The sequence below is a fragment of the Salvelinus sp. IW2-2015 genome, linkage group LG11 (genome assembly GCF_002910315.2).
Source record: "Salvelinus sp. IW2-2015 linkage group LG11, ASM291031v2, whole genome shotgun sequence".
Classification (NCBI taxonomy): domain Eukaryota; kingdom Metazoa; phylum Chordata; class Actinopteri; order Salmoniformes; family Salmonidae; genus Salvelinus; species Salvelinus sp. IW2-2015.
The window spans coordinates 21,354,812-21,366,084 of NC_036851.1; the positions used below are offsets into that span (position 1 = coordinate 21,354,812).

The 11,273-nt window shown below is 40.8% G+C and overlaps 1 protein-coding gene and 1 long non-coding RNA gene across 7 annotated transcripts in view; one reads left to right on the forward strand and one right to left on the reverse strand.

Moving 5' to 3' along the window:
- rap1gapb (RAP1 GTPase activating protein b) overlaps nt 1-11,273 on the forward strand; it is a 194,300-nt gene that overhangs the window by 180,732 nt on the left and 2,295 nt on the right. For 4 of the 6 annotated variants that reach the window (XM_070445580.1, XM_023996377.2, XM_023996376.2 and 1 more), the window contains 11 exons: nt 2,196-2,351; nt 2,593-2,664; nt 2,760-2,846; nt 3,104-3,244; nt 4,241-4,360; nt 6,505-6,614; nt 9,532-9,648; nt 10,175-10,310; nt 10,449-10,560; nt 10,651-10,751; nt 11,155-11,202. In XM_070445580.1, coding sequence (XP_070301681.1) covers nt 2,196-2,351; nt 2,593-2,664; nt 2,760-2,846; nt 3,104-3,244; nt 4,241-4,360; nt 6,505-6,614; nt 9,532-9,648; nt 10,175-10,310; nt 10,449-10,560; nt 10,651-10,751; nt 11,155-11,163 — 1,161 coding nt within the window. In that variant the 3' untranslated portion in view covers nt 11,164-11,202. Of the gene's footprint in view, nt 1-2,195; nt 2,352-2,592; nt 2,665-2,759; nt 2,847-3,103; nt 3,245-4,240; nt 4,361-6,504; nt 6,615-9,531; nt 9,649-10,174; nt 10,311-10,448; nt 10,561-10,650; nt 10,752-11,154; nt 11,221-11,273 lie in introns of all 6 variants that reach the window. The other 2 variants (XR_002878058.2, XM_023996375.2) reach the window with 2 other exon arrangements.
- On the reverse strand, nt 6,423-11,148 carry LOC139028369 (uncharacterized). The gene is made up of 2 exons (XR_011480568.1): nt 11,083-11,148; nt 6,423-6,636 (listed from the first exon to the last, which is right to left on the reverse strand). It is a non-coding gene; the product is annotated as an uncharacterized lncRNA (long non-coding RNA).

Sequence of the window (11,273 nt, forward strand, 5' to 3'; positions counted from 1 at the left end):
GCGCCAAGTCTAGGTCCAAAAGGCTCCTTAACAGCTTCTACCCCCAAGCCATAAGACTGCTGAACAATTAATCAACAAAAGACTGCTGAACAATTAATCAAATATTTTTTACTTTAGTTTATTTAGTATATATTTTCTTAACTCTATTTCTTGAACTGCATTGTTTGTTAAGGGCTCGTAAGTAAGCATTTTCACGGTAAGGACCTGTGGTATTTGGCGCATGTGACAAATCAAATTTGATTTGATTAGATTTTCCAGACGTTGAAATTAGGTTAATTTTCAGTTCTGAATTAAAGTTGAAAATACGTATTTTATAGAAGTTGAAAATGCYTAATTTACGGACTTTGAAAATATGTATTTTACGGATGTTAAAAATACTTTTTTTACGGACATTGAAAATACGTATTTTAAAAATGTTCTTATTATTGTAATGAGCTCCACTCCCAAACAAGACCAATTTTGGTCGGTCCGGACCGGAAGTCTATGTGTCACAAGTTTGGACAGCACAGTACTGCACAGTACAGCAGAACACAGTACAGTAAAGTTTAGTTCAGTAGAGTACAGTACATTAGAGAACAGTATACAGTAAGGGACAGTAGTGCTGAGAGATTACTACTTTTTAAGGTCGGTTCAGTTTCGGAAAATTATCACAGTTTTCAATTTCGGTTTCGCAATTTTTTTTCAACATTAAATGTACTATGCATTATGTGGGTTGAATGTTGTAACAACACAGAATAAAACAATTAATAAAAGTCCCATGATGGTAGTGACTGCCCATTACTGCTAATCACTTGTTAAGCATAATTTATTCACATTACTTTAATAAAAATGTTCAATTGTTGTTTTTAATACATTTATTTTATTTGATGAATGTATTATTTCATTCCAAATCATCATCATCTCTCTATAGAGCTGCTGCCTATGCTGTCTGACAAAATCACTATTTTAGTAGTTCGTCAAAGTAAATAAGGCATACTTTTATGACTGCTGAATACCAACTATCAATCACTTAGATCATGTATTTTCAGGTAGAGATACCTTGTGAAGCAACTGCTCTCTATCCCTCTCGATCACACATTGTTCTGTCTCTTCTCTCCCTCTCCATGTCTGCCCCACACTAACGTAGCAGGCTTAAAATAAACATACAGACCGGACAAGTAGGCGTGCAATGGATTATGGTCATTGAAGTTAATTACCACATTTTCTGCACTAGACTATGTAGAATATGTGCCTGTTGGAATCTACAACTCCCTACGACATGGCACAGTTCGAGCTTGATCTGATTTACCTCTAGAGAAACTACGCAATGCGCGCATTGAGCTCATAGAAAAAACAGAACGAAATGGAATTCAAATAATTCATGCAACGTCAATCGATTAGTTGTTTAAAATAACCGAAATGTTGGTAATCGCTCAGCACTAAAGTACAGTAAAGTACAGTAGGGTACAGTGCAGTACAATATAGTCAACTATACTGTACTTTACTCTACTGTGCTCTTCTGTACTGTACTCTACTGCATTGTACTGTACTGAAGTATATATACTCTTTACTGTACATTACTGTACTCTACTGTACTGAACTATACTCTAATTTACTGTATTGTACTGAACTGTTCTGTTCTGTACTGTACTCTGCTGTGCTGTACTGTACTGTGGTGTACTGTACTGTACTCTGCTGTGCTGTACTCTACTGTGGTGTACTGTACTGTACTCTGCTGTGCTGTACTGTACTGTGGTGTACTGTACTGTACTCTGCTGTACTGTACTGTACTGTGGTGTACTGACTGTCCACACTTCTGAAACTTAGACATCTATGATTTGTTCAAATTTGGTCCGGTTCAGATTTGAAGGGACGTCTGTGGACATTGAAATCAAGGCCAGTCAAGGTCTTTTCAAAGTCCATGGACACCAGATGGTGCTCACTGGGCTGTCCCTTTTAGTCTCCACTCACTGAATGGGCTATAGGCTGCCCTATGCCTTTCAATATGCATCACATGACCGCAATTGTTACTTGAAAACTTCTTTTAGAGAGATGTTTCATACTTACAATTAGTAAGCACAAATTGTTTCTGTACTATGCATTTAGTGGAGTTTTTACCTGTTGAATTAATCTAGGTGTTCTTGGCTGACCTTAATGCAGTGATAAAGTTTATGTCCATAATGGAGACACTGTTGTTTGTGCTGTTGTGTTTGCAGCTGCAGAGGAAAAGGCACATAGGCAACGACATCGTGGCCATCTTGTTTCAAGAGGAAAACACGCCCTTTGTGCCAGACATGATAGCCTCCAACTTCCTGCATGCCTATGTGGTGGCGCAAGTGGAGAATGCCTGCTCAGACAACGTCACGTACAAGGTACTATAAGCCTAGGGACACTCCTCACAGTCTATAACCCTGCTCAAGCCTGTATTTTTCAATACATAGAGACTCGGCCCAAGGCAACCTACATATTCCTTACTAGAAATCAATCAGTAACTGACTGCCCATTATCTTCCTCATAAAGGTTTTTAGGGGCTAGCCAGTGTTATGTGATTTAGTGGTAGCATAATGGGCTGTTGTCATTTGGATACATTTCACCTCTCTTCTACCCCTCCAGGTGTCTGTGACAGCTAGAGACGATGTGCCTTTCTTTGGACCCGCTCTACCGGACCCGGCCATCTTTAAAAAGGTGAGAAGTCATGAATCTAAGTAATGCATAAACTAGGTGAGCCCATGAGAGGGACAACATGTTCATGTAGCACTTCCTCCTCCCCTTCTCTCCAGGGACATGAGTTCCATGAGTTCCTGTTCACTAAGCTGATAAATGCGGAGTACGCCTGTTACAAGGCTGAGAAGTTTGCCAAGCTGGAGGTGAGAGCATGAGCGTGCCACGGCATGCTGTACAGTGTGGGGGCGGAGTCACGTGGCTCTCGCTGCTCACTTTACTATGACGTCTGTCTGTGTGTTTGTAGATGCTGTATGTGATGATGAATGACTGGATCGTGTTGCTTTACATGCTCATTACAAGTGTGTGTGTACACGTGTGTGTGTGTATTTGTGTGTTGAACAAGTGTTTACATACGATTGATTTCTATAATTCTGACTGGCGTAATGTGTGTTGTTGTCAGGAGCGCACACGGTCGGCCCTGTTGGAGACGCTGTATGAGGAGCTACACATCAACAGCCAGTCCATGATGGGCCTGGGAGGGGACGAGGACAAACTGGAGAATGGGGGTGGAGGGGGGGGGGGCTTCTTTGAGTCCTTTAAGGTAACCCTCCACTATACGAGGTGCAAGCTTAATCGGGCACATGACATGCATGAGAGAGGTTGAATATTATTTCCTGGAAGGGATTCTGGGTATTCAAACATGAAAAATAATGCACAGTAAAGGAAGCGCCGTTGAAGATTCCATAATTAGCTGTTACCCACTTTTAGTGTCATGTGACCAGGCGAGGATCATGGAGCATCCCTGTCAATGTGCATCCTGCAATCTGACTCTATGTCCTTCATCAATGACCATTAGGGTGGCTGAGCGTGGAGTGTGGGCAGGACAGTGTGCCATGGCAGTGGAGGAGCTGTGATTACGTGTCTTTGAAGAACGCTGTAATTGACTCTCATTAGCGAGCTGATGACGCTGCTCGCATGGCAACCCATGTGCCACTATGCACTTTTCCTCTCTGGGTCTGTCTTGTCTGTCTCTCTCTTTCTCTCTCTTTCTTTTCTCTCTAGCGCCGCACATTTGATTTTTTTATTTAACTAGGCAAGTCCATTAAGAACAAATTATTATTTACAATGACGGCCTAGGAACAGTGGGTTAACTGCCTTGTTCAGGGGCAGAACGACAGATTTTTACCTTGTCATCTCGGGGATTCGATCTAGCAACCTTTCTGTTACTGGCCCAAGGCTCTAACCACTAGGCTACCTGCCACTCCACATCATTCATGGATGAGTCTACTGAGCACCTGCAAGACATTGAAGGATTATATCACCCTCCTCTGAACACCCACTCTCAGACCTCAGACTTATTTTACACTTTCCTGTCAGTGTGAAGCACTGGAACTGTCTTACACTAATAGACATCTTCTCTCTTTTGACCTCTCTTTCCCTCGCACTTATCTACACTGCCCCCAAGTGTTCAAATACGGTCCTGCATGATCTCCATCACTGGTTATCATTAGAATCAGGGTTTGTGTGGTTAAGGCGAGGGTTAGGGTCCATACACACTTACCGACCGTGTCTCCTCGTCTCTCTCTGTACTCTGTAGCGGGTGATCCGCAGCAGAAGCCAGTCTATGGATGCCATGGGCCTCAGTAACAAGAAGCCACACACTGTCTCCACTAGTCTCAGCGGCAGCTTTACCGAGACCCCCAAAACCCCAGGGATAGTAAGTAACCCTTTTGGTTTTACCAGAGGCCCACGTGGGCCTAAGTACTGACTCCCCTGTAGTAAACACTGACCCTCCCCTAACAACACTCAATACATTCATACCCTATCCTCTCAGCCCTGTGGGATTGGCCTAGACTGTCTGTAGCAAACGCCTTATTCCTCCCATCCTTGTCTATCCTACCTGTGCTCAAAACCCTTTATTTAACACACTGTTTCATATATGTGCCCCCCACCTTAAACCTCATATCCGTCACCTCCATAGTTTGCCATTTTCCATGGCATTTTTAAATGAACCACTGTTAATTTCACGTTTTCATATCATGATAATGTTATACAGTCATGCTTAATCTTAAACCATATTCATTTTCATATTGTGAAACCCAGTTCACAGATCTGTTGAGGCGTAAAAGTAGGCGCTAGTGCACCTTTTTAAAAGTTTTTCTTATGTGAATGATCCCAAAGACCCTTTCTGCCCTTTTACAGACTTAGTGGGCTTTTGACTCAGACTCTCATAACATTTTGAATCCAGATTTGCTTTCTCTGACAACCTGAGAGCCAGTTGAGAAGAGATGAGTTGAGCTGTCTGACTACCCAGAGTCCCTCCCTTGTTACCTTGCTGGCATGAGTGTTGCATGTGCTGCTGTAGCCTCTTTATGCAGCCTAGCATTGTCGCTGCATGAAGCCTATCTGGTATGGAGCTGTGGCTGGCGGCCAGTTGTGAAGACGAGAAGTTAGTACACAGTCTCCTGTATGAATGTACCTATTTCCACTGTGTGACACACACTGTTGCAGAATACTCTGACTGGCAATCCAAAGAAACAGCTGCTGTTTTTCAATTAGTTCGCCAAAGTAAATCTGCCCTTTCACATACTAACTCTTTGGATTGTGACAGACCCTCCTGTATCTCTCTCTCTATCTGTCATATTTAATTTTAAAAAGACATAATCATGATAAATTGACTAAATGATCACGATAACGTTAAATTGAAGGATAAGTTTAATGCATTGTGCACCACAATATTTCCCTTAAAAATAGTATTTTGAATGTTGTGCCATTAACGATCGGCCATATTAGCAAACTGATTTCATTTTAAACATCACACTTCTCTAGTAAAGGCTACTTATCGTAGTGAACAATATCTGCAAAATGTCCACGATAAGCTGTCGGTATGGTCGGTGTCGATACTTTTTGGTTTATCATCCCAGCTCTACCAAATACAGTACGTTATGCCACTCTGTGGTCTCAGACTCTAGTCGAGCTTTCAATATGAATGGCCTTTCAATGTGTGCTCAATATGTCACCTGTCTTCTCTGTCCTATGGTATACTGTGAGCTCATGTTCTAATTTGCACCTTGCTGTTCCAATGCTACCTGCTGCATGAAATCTCATGGTGACTTCGTTTCTCTGCAACTCTCAATCTCTTTCTATTTATCCCTCTTTCTCTTTCTCTGCTTTCTACTGCCCTGTGTGATTCAGTCATTACTTGTCCCAGGGAAAAGTCCCAGTAGGTATCATGGACGTCGCGGCAGTGCCATAGGGATAGGAACAATAGAAGAGGTTCATGTATAATTCTCCCTTCTAATTCGCTGTTTCACTGCTGTTTTCTTTGCTTATTTGTCTGGTTATCTGTCTCTTTGCATAACTCAATTACTGTTGCTTTCTGCCTAAACCAATATTTTTAGATTCATTTATGAAGCAATCATTTTCAACATCTCAAGTGTGTGGTAAAACCACTGGGTTATAATAAAGCTATCATTTAGGTAATAAAGAGTTAATGAAGAGTATCCATCGCAAAAATGGAAAGGTTTGTGAGAATACTTACTGGTTTATTACCTTACTCCGTGTATCAATTCCTCTCTTTCACTCATGATGAAGTGATGGACTATCTCAAATTGTCTTTCACCAACAAGCCGCTGTCACTTCATTTTAGTCCACCCATAATGTTTATCATGTGTTGTAGATAGCAAGTATCATATACTGAAGGCATTTGAGTCATTGTGCAGACTGGAATTCACATTTTCACTGGCTGTAAAACCGACCAAGTAATATCTTAGACAGTGTACTATAGCCTCCATGTTTTATTATAAGTCATGCTAGAGGAATATAGTACTGTGGCTGACTAACCTATCCACTACTCCCCAGTCTCTGATCATTCCTGGGAAGAGCCCCACCAGGAAGAAGTCTGGGCCTTTTGGCACCCGACGGAGCAGCGCCATCGGGATCGAGAACATCCAGGAGGTGCAGGAGAGGAGGTGAGAGGAGGGTTTGGGCTACCTGGAGATGAAAGAGGAAAATGGGGAGTGTCAGTGAAAATGGATAGAAAGAGATGGAGAAATTAAACATATCAGAAGTGCGGGCCAATACCACAAGTCACTATAAATGGCTGTCAGCTGTTACGTGATTGCATTTTACAGAAGTGTCTCAGTTGCGTTAGCATTAGTGGCTAACGTTAGATAGCAGGTTAGATTAGAGTTAGGGATAGGTTAAGGTTAGGGTTAGGTTCATGTTAGAGTAGGGTTAGCTAACATGCTAAGTAGTTGCAAAATGCTATGGTTGTGTTTAGCTACATTTTATAATTAGCTAAGAAGCTAAAGTTGTCCCTGAGATGATTCAAACATGCAACGTTTAGGTTGCAAAACATTTGCATTATAAGCCTACCTATCCTCCCCAACAACCTCCTTACTTTTGTTTCTGTCTAAAGTACCTCCCACAACATACGACATCAGATTGCCTAGTGTTTTTTTTGCCAATGGTACAACTGTTACAAACTAGTGGGTTTGTCCTGCGAATTGACATGGTTTTATGCCTCAAGAGATGGGAGACAACGGGGTAAAGAGAGAGGTGAGGCATTCAAATATACAGGGCTGCCAACTTTTGAAGAAATCTTGGAGTGAGATTTGTTATGTGAATTTCATTGCCCCCTGGCACAATCCCTAGAAGGTGGACTGGGAAAATGTTACTGTTTTAAAGCTAATTTCCTGCAAATCTACGTATTTTGACATGGCTTAGGTTTATGACCAGAGTGGAAAATAACAAAATAAAAACCACAGGTCAGGTGTATTCAGGATGCTTTGAACATTAAATGAACACTCAAAATTCAATAATTCAATACACTCAATACTCAAAAAGTATTTTTTMGGTGGTTTGACACTTAATTCAGATAGTAATGAAATGAAATAGGGAGACAGGCAAATGCTAGAAACAGTGGGAAGGTTGGATTGATCCCTGTCCTCAGCTAGAAAGGTATATGCAACATGTGCCAGGGAGTGTTACCACTTCACCAAGGCTCTGCACAGCAATTGTGTTATATTAATGGTTGATGGCAGAAGGTAACCAAATCATAGATTACAGTCTCCTTGTCCATAGACTGCTTTCGAGGTAAGGACACAAGCATTTTATAATTTGGGTGAACTATCTCTTTAAAATAGGGCTGGAAGAAAATCCTGCTCGCTCTCCAGGAGGGTTGGCCATCCCTGAGTATGTTTCCCAAGTGCTGGGTGTTTGAAAATGTTCTTGTTATAACAATTAATTTCTCAAAATCACCCAATCTTCAAGAAACATCTAATAAATATCAATATTCAGGTGGTGTATGCCTACTAGTTGAATATCCTTGCCATCATCTTACTCTACATAGAGAAAATATGATGTGTTTATGAGTTGTGAGTCCCTCTACCATCTCTGCCTAGCATGTGCACAATACTAAAATGTCAAAAATAATATTTGATTCCTGGAGCTTTTAATATCCAATGCTTATTTTATATTCCTTATTCAAAATTGTCCATGAATGGCTGCAAAAATAGGCATATCAACTTTCAAATATGTGATTACACTGGCAAAATTGGTAAGATGTGAATAATAAAATACGTTTGGGGAATAACAGTAGTGTTCTTGCTGACAAGCACATAAATGACCCTATATTTTTGCCATTTGTTAAGAATGAGAATTGTTTCACTGATCAGACTAAATAAAGTAAATAGATAATAAAATCTCATGAAGACAAGATTACATGAATCTGCCCCTACACCCTAACCAAATTATTAATACATTTTTTCCGCACTCTAGAATCAAATGTACACTTTTGGGATCACAATCTGTTTGACAAAGTTATTTTCACAGTTACGAATCAGGTCACCCTACCAAACTTCCCTGCTAAAACATAACTGCCTTTTTGTTGCAAGTGTGGATTACATCGATTTTAGTACATGCTGTCAAAAGGTTGCATTCTGCAATAGATTTYTGGACGGGAGTAACAGCAACCTAATTTTGTTCACAACATTTTACATAAAACAGTGCTACCATGCTACTCTTTTTACAGGTAAAATATATTGAAATAATATAATTTATTTGTATTTAGCCTGTTTTAGGTTAAAATAAGACAAATATAAAATCAGCGGAGAACGTTCTCTCTCCATTCAGCGCCACCCTAATCTGAGAGGCGTTTCTTTAAAACATGCATCCAATCCCATTGATCTCTCACATAACTAGACCAATCATATGCTTTAATGTGCCGTGTTTTAGAATGCTGTGAATCGCAGGAGCAGATGGTTTGATTTCAAAACGATTTGGAGCACAGTTGAAAAGTAAACGCGCTAATGGACTAATTAGAAAAATAAAATCAGTAGTTTTCAATGAGTGACGTATAAGGTGTGCCGTGAGAGCGTGAGAAGACTGTCAAGTGCGTGTGTCTCACGGCCAATGTGTGAGAGTTGGCAGCTCTGAAGATATGTGAGGTCACTGCAGAGACATGTTGGTGTTTGACCGATAGGCATTAGCATCCTGATCTCAATTCAGGGGGCTTTATTGGCATGGGAAACATATGTTAACATTGCCTTAGCAAGTGAAGTAGATAATAAACAAAAGTGGAATAAACAATTAAAATGAACAGTAAACATTACACTCACACACATTCCAAAAGAATAAAGACATGTCAAGTGTCGTATTAGGTATATATATATATATATATATATATATATATATATATATATATATATACAGTGTTGTAACGATGTGCAAATGGTTCAAGTACAAAAGGGAAAATAAATAAACATAAATATGGATTGTATTTACAATGGTGTTTGTTCTTCACTGGTTGCCCTTTTCTTGTGGCAACAGGTCACAAATCTTGCTGCTGTGACTGCACACTCTGATCTCTCTCTCCACCTCCCTCAGTCGGGAAGTGTCCCCCAGCACACAGAGGACCCCAGACAGCGGACACATCTCCCAGGACCCCAAATCAGAGAACTCATCCAATCAGAGCTCACCAGAGATGCCCACCACAAGGACCAGGTGAATAGACAGCACTCAAAAGGGCTCAGTTGAACCCAGGCTGAAGAATGTGTGTGTGTGTGTGCACTGCAAAAAATAATGTATAATATTTCAAGATATTTTTCAAGATAATTTACCTTCATATGATGATTAAGGTAAAATATCTTGAAATAATATAATTTATTTGTATTTAGCCTGTTTTAGGTTAAAAAAAGACAAATTATATGACAATGACGTTAGATAATTTAGCTTGATATGAAACAACTAGAAAAGGGAAAAAAAGGGAATTATCACTCAATATAAGATATTTTGGCTTGTTTAGTTTGCACTTTTTGCAGTGTGTATTAGAATGGTCATTTACATTTTAGTCATTTAAGCAGACTCTCTTATCCAGGAACAATTCGGGTTAAGTGCTTTGGTCAAGGGCACATCGACAGATTTRTTTACCTTGTCAGCTCGGCGATTTAAACCAACGACTTTTCAGTTACTGGCCCAACGTGCTTAACCGGTAGGCTACCTGTCACCCCAGAGTGACCCAGGTGTGTAGTTCCACCATCTGTTGCAGGGCTCCATACATCCCTGAGGCCCAGGACCTGTCCCGCTCCTCATCCAATGCTAGCAGCTTTGCCAGTGTGGTGGAGGAACACGATAATGTGTGCATCGATGAATACAACACTGCACTGGTAGGTGCCACTGTTTTCCCACCCTCACTCACTAACATACAACACACCGTAACATAGAGGTTCATGTCTATATAATTGTGACACACACTCGAAAAAGATCCTGACTGACATTTGCTCTTGTGTTTTTGTTTGTTGCAGGAGAGTCTATGCTCTTCTGGAACACCACACAAGAAGGACTCATTTGGGTACGTCTCCTGGGTAGAGGATAGTATGAGCAATACTAGTGCCACCAGCCAGGTCAGCTCTCCAGGTGAGCTTTTTAATAGTGTTTTCAATACTGCCATAAGGCTCCAAAAGTTTAGTTTGTCATGATGGCCCATCTTCTGCCCCTCCCTGACAGCACCTGCACTGCCCCATCAGACTGAGGGGGGCAAAAGGGTAGAGCTCAAAAGGGCAGAGAGCCGAGACAAGACAGAGAGGTCACAGGATAAGTCATCATCGGTAAGATTGGTTATACTATTTTAATAATCAGATCCACTGTAACATCTAAGCTCGTTCACTGTACTAGATGTGTACATTGCAATACAATCAAATACAGATTTAATTCTGCTAACATACAGCACAGGAGGTTGGTGGCACCTTAATTGGGGAGGACGGACTAATGGCTGGAGCGGAAAAAGTGGAATGGTATCAAACACAAACACATGGTTTGATGCCATTCCATTCACTCCGTTCCGGGCATTATTATGAGCCGTCCTCCCCTCAGCAGCCTCCACTGACATACAGGTATATATTGGTGTTAATAAATCGGCTTATAAATGTATAAACTTACCCTTCATTGTTGTTCAGTAATTGTGGTCTTTGTTAACCTTGTCATTCTCTTTCTGTGTCTGTCTGTTTCCAGAATTGTTAGCCTCTCCCTATTGATCACTACATGGGTGTCCATTAGCAGGTACCTGGAGTTTTCCAAGTCAGTAGATGTAACTAACCATGTGTTACCCATGTCTGTTTTTGTATTGGTTA